Source organism: Microtus pennsylvanicus, chromosome X, assembly GCF_037038515.1.
Source record: "Microtus pennsylvanicus isolate mMicPen1 chromosome X, mMicPen1.hap1, whole genome shotgun sequence".
NCBI classification, from domain to species: domain Eukaryota; kingdom Metazoa; phylum Chordata; class Mammalia; order Rodentia; family Cricetidae; genus Microtus; species Microtus pennsylvanicus.
The window spans coordinates 108,277,404-108,285,277 of record NC_134601.1 but is presented as its reverse complement, the minus strand read 5'-3'; the positions used below and the strand labels follow the sequence as shown (position 1 = coordinate 108,285,277).

At 33.9% G+C, this 7,874-nt stretch overlaps 1 protein-coding gene across 1 annotated transcript; it reads left to right on the top strand.

Moving 5' to 3' along the window:
• The first annotated feature begins 207 nt into the window (after positions 1-207).
• Positions 208-6,284, top strand: LOC142841084 (odorant-binding protein-like). The gene is made up of 7 exons (XM_075957821.1): positions 208-299; positions 809-948; positions 1,863-1,933; positions 4,278-4,388; positions 4,955-5,056; positions 5,432-5,461; positions 6,076-6,284. The coding sequence occupies exons 1-6, from the start codon at positions 243-245 to the stop codon at positions 5,446-5,448; spliced, it is 498 nt and encodes a 165-aa protein (XP_075813936.1). The 5' UTR covers positions 208-242; the 3' UTR covers positions 5,449-5,461; positions 6,076-6,284.
• Positions 6,285-7,874: the final 1,590 nt, after the last annotated feature.

Below are 7,874 nucleotides of genomic sequence, written 5' to 3'. Positions count from 1 at the left end.
ATTATCCAAACAGAACCTGACCTTTAGCCTAATCATATTCCTTTAGGGATATGAGATCATATGCTGTTCAACAGGGCCAAAGAGGAAATACTGAACAGATGCAGGTTGTTGTGGTGCAGAACCATTGGTTGATTCCAAGAAACTCCCTCTAACTAACTGTATAAAAAGCTTTGTCAGTTCAGTTCCTTCATAACCAATATCCTATTTTGAGCTTCTACAGAAGAGCAAAGGCAGGCACCACCATGGTAAAGTTTCTGCTGCTGGCTTTGGCATTTGGTCTGGCTCATGCTTATACTGAGGTAAATTTATTTGGTCTGTGCATTGGATTGATATTTTTCAACAGCATATTTCTGTGGGTATGATGTTTCATTCAGTTTGTCCATTGGAGTCCATATTCATGAAATAACCTTTCTGACATTGACTTATGTGTACTTTTTCAAGCAAATTTTTCTAAGATAAAGCAATGGAAATAAGAAAACAATGGTTTGGGGAGGGAAATGGGAGGCTGGGAAGAGGCAGAAACTTGTTTTTTTTCCTTTTCTCAATAAAAAAAGAAAACAATGGTTTTAATTTCAGAACTTAAGAGGCCAGCACATGGGTAGTTCTAAAAGGTCTCAGGTACCGAATGCTATATAAATTGAGTCATCATATTGTCCTGTGTTATTCTACATCCCTAGAAGCATAACTTTTTACTAATGAACACAATATTATTCATTTTATATTTCTAGTTATTTTATGTATTTCCAAAGATTGGGATCAGAGATGCAAGTACCAACTCATATTCTAATGGTATTTGTGGTTTGTTCAGCTTGAAGGAAAGTGGATTACCACTGCCATCGCTGCTGACAATGTGGACACGATAGAGGAAGAAGGACCCATGAGACTCTACGTTCGCGAACTTACTTGTAGTGAAGCATGTAGTAAAATGGGAGTCACATTTTATGTCAAGTAAGCAAATTGTCAACTATGTAAACTGAGGAGACTGTTATATGTTTCTCAGCCTTTATGTTTTCAAACTTACAGGGAAATGTTTTTATTTTTCTGGTCATGAAATTGAAGGGCTCATCTTCAGGAATGTGATTATTTTATTACAAGATTGGTTAGCTCTGGACACCATAAGGATGTTAGATAATGTCTCCAATTCCCTGAATGTTTCCTTAGAAATTCTTTGGTTGGAGGCCTGTGGTTAAATTTTGTGCTCTAATATTAGATGCAAGTGACTGTAAAAATCTCATTTCTACTAAGCTGAAGGCTGTGAGCATTGGGTTCATAATCATATGTGTTATATTACTCAGTCAATGACATCATAAATAGTTTTGCACAAACAGGTTATACAAATCTAATTTGCAGATCCCTTTCTTTGATGCTCTCTCTAGTTTCAAAGACACTCCTTAACATTTAGATGACTGTGGTCATTGAAAGGGTACATAAGACCATAAAAACTTAGAAAGCTTAGAACCATTTCTTTCTTCTAGTTATGAATGTAAGTTTTAGGTTATTAATTAAATCACTTAAAACACATGCATATAAACCTATGTACATGTTATCATTAGACTAGAATATGAGAATTAAGATATTGAAAATCATGTGCAGTGAATAGTGAAATTTGGATAAGGAAGTCATCAGAGCCTTCAAAGCACTTGGAAAATTGCCACAAATAAAGGAAGTTATGTATATGATTAAAATAGGATGATATTTTCTAAAAAAGAAGAATCAAGAGATGTAAGTGGTACTTCTGTTCCAGCTCTGCACACTATTCATAAATTCTTTTACTTCATCAAGTTCATTGTGATACTTAAAAATCTCTAATATAAATTAAAGGTTATAAAGAATAAACCAGGGATTGTCTGTTTGATTTTTAGTGCAAATGGCCAATGTTCAGAAACCACAGTCATTGGGTATAAGCAAGAAGATGGCAAGTACAGAACCCAGTGTAAGTATGGGATCTGGGGGATTCCTCTATGAACCGAACCATTTTTAATGAGCACATTCATGCTGACACTTCAGCTACTCATAGGTACATGGACTTAGAACAATATCAGCTACTTGGAAACTCATCAATACTTCCAACCAACTGAGATATGCTACCAAGTCAGAGTACATTGTAGGTCACCTGAAGTTTTCATAGAGAAGAACACTATTACCTGAAGATGTGATTAATGTTAACAAAATGTCTCCAAATAGTTTCCTGCATGAAAATTTATTTCTATATAATATTCAGTATCTTTTATTTTATTAAAATTTTTATTATTGAAGTATATATTTTCTCTGCTCCCCTCCCTTCCTCTCCCATCCCCTTTTACCCTCTCCCATGATGTCCATGTTCCTGATTTACTCAGGAGATCTTGTCTTTTTCTACTTCCCATTTAGCTTGTATCCATGTATGTCTCTCTTAGGGTCTTCTTTGTTGTCTAGGTAAACTGTAGGCTAGTTTCTCTTTGTTTTATGTCTGAAAACCACTTATGAGTGAGTATATATAAAATTTGTTTTTCTGGGTCAGGGTTACCTCACTCAATATGATGTTTTCTAGATCCATTCATTTGCCTCCAAATTACATGATGTTGTTTTTCCCCACTGTGTAGTACTCCATTGTGTAAATGTACTATATTTTTCTTATCCATTCTTCCAACAAGGGGCATTTATGCTGTTTCCAGGTCCTGGCTGTGACAGATAATGATGCGTTTGTACAGTTCTCTGTTATTAGACAGGCCTGACACTCAATGATAGGTTTCAGTGGCCTCAAACATCTTCTGCAAACTTCTTGCCTCAGGCTCTTAAGCACTTATATTATAGGCATTAACTGCCGTACTGGATTTGTGGAAAATTTTAATGAATGGTTCTAGTTTAAAGCTTCCTATTCCATTGTTTTGTAGGGATCATAACATTTAGATCATTTGATGATAAACTTCAATTTTGAAAAGCTGTTATGGGAAAAACGCTCAAAAATTTCAGACAGACTCCTTCAATTTTACAAAATGTGCTAAAATAATAGCAACAGTATACAACTGAATTATGAATGGGAAGACCTTTTGTTTGATCTTAAATGAGGGGAGAGCAAATCTTCTGTCAAGCTTATTACTTTCCAAAATTCACATGAACATTATAAAGTATTCCAGTAATAGAAAATTAGTAGATCCTAAAATCATTTTATTTCCCATGAATTTTTTTATTGATTTTTATTGAGCTCTACATTTTTCTCTACTTTCCTCCCTACCACTTCACTCCCCTTCGACCTTCTCCCAAGGTCCCCATGATACCAATTTGTCACACCTAGAACCTGGAAACAACCTAAATGCCCCTTGAGTAAAGAATGGATAAGGAAAATGTGCTACATTTACATAATGGAGTACTACACAGCAGAAAAAATAATGAAATCTTGAATTTTTCAGGTGAATATTGGAGGTAGAAAACATCTTTTTGAGTGAGGTAACCCAGACCCAGAAAGACAATTATCACATCTACTCATTCATAAGTGGTTTTTAAACATAAAGCAAAGAAACCACCACACAAATCACAATGCCAGAGAACCTTGACAAAAATGAGGACCCTAAGAGAGACATACATAGATATAATCTACATGGGAAATAGAAAAAGACAAGATCTCCTGAGCGAAGTGCTTTTATCATTTAATCAGTGTCTACAAGAGGAAATACCACATAAACACACAAACATACACATACTCCCCCCCCCCCACAAACACAGCAAGAGAGAGAGAGTGAGAGAGAAGCAAATGAAGACAGAACATCTCACACACAGAAAGACAAACACAAACAAAATATGAATGTCTGAAAAACTTAAAATTCTCTTTATTATATCTTTGTCATCCATAATCTTACAAAATGAAAACTTTTGTGCATATGTCCAATAGTATGGCCTTTTTGCATATGTATCACTTTTCCTACCAAGTATTACTATGATATGACACCCAGGTTTTACACTTTCAGAAAATGGACAAGTGGCCTTTTGGAACTGGTGGAAAGGAAAGGCATACCCAATAGAGTGATCAGACAGGTCTTGACAGAAGGAATTGAGAAAAAGAGAAAGTGTCTGTACCTAGGGTTATCAGGTTTAAAGAGTAGAAATAATTGGTCACTGTATTATGATAGGATATACAAAATGAGTGCATACAAGAATACCTTGGCCCATGTATGTCGTATGATAGTGAATCTGAGGTGATTACTAGAGTCAGGGTCGTTATTAATGTTTAGTCAACATGTCACATCTAACAAAGTAGAAAAATGAGTGACACTAAGCTTGAAATATTTCTGTTACTTCAGTTGAAGGTGACAACAGATTTGAACCTGTGTATGCAACATCAGAGAACATAGTCTTTACCAATAAGAATGTGGATAGAACTGGCCGGACAACAAACCAGATTTTTGTTGTTGGTAAGAATGGTAGTGGGTTTTCTAATGTGGTAGAAAAAAAAGTATCACCCTGCAAATAGAGATTAAGTCAGATTCACACTCCAATACAGTATCATGGTATTTCCAAACTCCTCTCCACTAAATGATAATATGATTGTTGTGCGGACCAACTTTTACATTATATTATAATTTGAGTAGCATGGTCATTGAAGACTCGGAGTGATGGGGAATGCTACTGGAAGTGTTTATATTCATGTTTCCTTACTGGAAAGAAGGGAACAAATATTATTTGTCCAAAGTTTAGACCATTTTGAGTGTCATTTGGTAAGTGTGTATTAAATTCAATAATGAATTCTAGAGTATAAGCTCAGGAGAAATATGAAGGTTCCCATGATAGGCGTCCACGACTCTCCAGTGTTATATTTTTGAAAGTGCATAGGATTGAGATGAGAGAATTCTCTAGAGAAGTTGTCTTATTTTTTGATATATCATGAAATACTGAAAATTATGCAGGGACACTAAGGAAGCAATGTAATTTATCCAGAATTTTTGAACATGTCCCTGACATTGTCTTTCATTCAATGTAGGAAAAGGTCAACCTTTGACATCTGAACAATATGAAAAACTTGAGGAATTCGCTAAGCAACAGAACATTCCAATAGAAAACATTCGAGAAGTTCTGGACGCAGGTAAACCCAGTGAAAAATATTTTAGCCAAAAAAAAGTATCTCTCTCTCTCTCTCTCTCTCTCTCTCTCTCTCTATATATATATATATATATATATATATATATATATATATATATATATATATATATATATGTGTGTGTGTGTGTGTGTGTGTGTGTGTGTGTGTATTCATAAATTCATGTATGTATATATACATACTTAAACATACTTAATCTATCTACCTACCTATCTACTTAGTAAGATCCCTGATTTAGATTATTTGTAGTCATATACAATCTTTCAGTTGCTATTTCCAGAAATAATACTTGGGGAGCTGTTCTCATATTTCTATTAAAATATTTCTGTTAATTTTTACCCCATTCATGTTCTTTTACAGATACTTGTCCTAAATAATGACCTTCTGTAGGTAAGTAGAAACAGAATCCATTCCTAATCATCTTGATATTTGAATGGATTCATGCTTATTGCAGAAAAAATTAGAGATAAGTATGTCACCAAGAAAAAGTGAACTGAAAATTAGCAAAATGTTGATAGGATATTATGTGTCTTCTAATACAGAAAATCTTACAGAGATAGAAATGAAGGAGAGGATATATTAATTTATAAAAAATATGAAAGATTTTATCTAATTCAGAATTGCTAATTTGTTTATATTGAGGAATAGTTCATCAAGATAATGTGCCTTGTTATTTGAAAAATCTTACTTTACTTATGATTGTGGGGTATTCAATGTCACAGATATGCTGCAAGCCTGTTGATATTTTCAGTATATTTCTTGAAACCTTTTGATACAAATTTTCATGTAAGGTCACAGAATGTCATTATTTTCAGTCAACAGTGCTTCTATACAATTGAAAGTGCAAAATATTGGTGATATCTAGGAAAGGAATTTTTTGTGTACCATCCTTTCTCTATACTCATTATATTGTTATTTTTATTTTTGCATCCATGAACTCTCAATGATAAAATTGTTCCTGTTTGTTCAATCATGTTTTAATTTTTGTTTTTGTGTCTGCACAGATGACAGAAGGAATAGAATTATGCATTAAATCCTCTTGACTATGGAATCAGTATCATATATAGATCATCATTTCCTTTTAAATGAATTGTCTTCTATCCTGTGAAGTCAGAACACCATATACTAAATTCCTGACTTGCCTTTCCATTCTCTTCTTATGATGTATGAACTCTTCTTATTTTGTGAATGATTAAATAAAGTGTTTCAAGAAGCAATAAAGACTTTGTGGAAAGTATCTCATTCAAAAAGCACATAAATATTCACTAAACTAATAAAATAACCACTCTGGTGTAGCAAATAATATCTGTATTACTAAAACCTATCAAAATAATTAGAAAAAATAACTACAAATGTGAAAATTACAGGAGACCCATGAGTAATAACAGTGAAGAAATAAATTTTATGTTGTGCTTCATGTTAACTTTTAGCTAAATTTGTGATTTGACGTTGACCGATCCTAATACTCTAAAAGATTTCACAGAAAAAAAAACTGTTTGGTCTGCCTCCATGTTACACATTATTTAAAAAAGAAGATGAAATATGATTTCAAAAGTCTATCTGATGAGATTATCTTTTATTAAATGACTTCAGTAAGCAAATTAATCAGGATATGCTTAAATAGTGTACATATGATTCAGTCGCATTTGAAGAAAAAATTCATGAGAATTATATTCCAAAGATGCCAAGCCCTACATATATGCATGTGTTTGTTACAATTTTCTCCTTGTATTACAACAATTCTTTAGGATGTAGTTATCTATCAAATTAGAAAAGACAGATACAATCTTCTTTAAGGACTTGGAACAAGGAAAAACAAAATATATTAGACACTGTTGCTACATACAGTCTAATGAGGTCTAAAGATAAAAAGAAAGCAAAGTGCATTTAATATTCACAAACAAGAGATATGAATAAGAGCTCAAAGCCATCCCACTAAACTCAGGAACACGACAAGGCTGTCCACTCTCGCCATACCTCTTTAATATAGTGCTTGAAGTTCTAGCAATAGCAATAAGACAACATAAGGGGATCAAGGGGATTCGAATTGGAAAGGAAGAAGTTAAACTTTCGTTATTTGCAGATGATATGATAGTGTACATAAGTGACCCCCAAACTCCACCAAAGAACTTTTACAGCTGATAAACACCTTTAGTAATGTGGCAGGATACATGATCAACTAAAAAAAATCAGTCACCATCTTATACACAAAGGATATGGAAGCAGAGAGGGAAATCAGAGAAGCTTCACCTTTCACGATAGCCACAACAGCATAAAATATCTTGGGGTAACTCTAACCAAGGAAGTGAAAGATCTATTTGACAAGAACTTTAAGGCATTGAAGAAAGAAATTGAGGAGGATACCAGAAAATGGAAGGATCTCCCTTACTCTTGGATTGGGAGGATCAACATAGTAGCAAAGGCAATTTATAGATTCAATGCAATCCCCATCAACGTCCCATCAAAATTCTTCACAGATCTTGAGAGGAAAATAATCAACTTTATATGGAAAAACAAAAAACCTGGGATAGCCAAAATAATCCTATACAATAAAGGATCTTCTGGAGGCATTACCATCCCTGACTACAAACTCTATCACAGAGCTACAGTGATGAAAACAGTGTTGTACTGGCATAAAAAAAGAGAAGTCGACCAATGGAATCATATAGAAAACCCGAATTTTAACCCACAAACCTATGATCACCTCATTTTCAATAAAGGAGCTAAAAGTATACAATGGAAGAAAGAAAGCATCTTCAACAAATGGTGCTGGCACAACTGGATGGCAACCTGTAGAAGAATG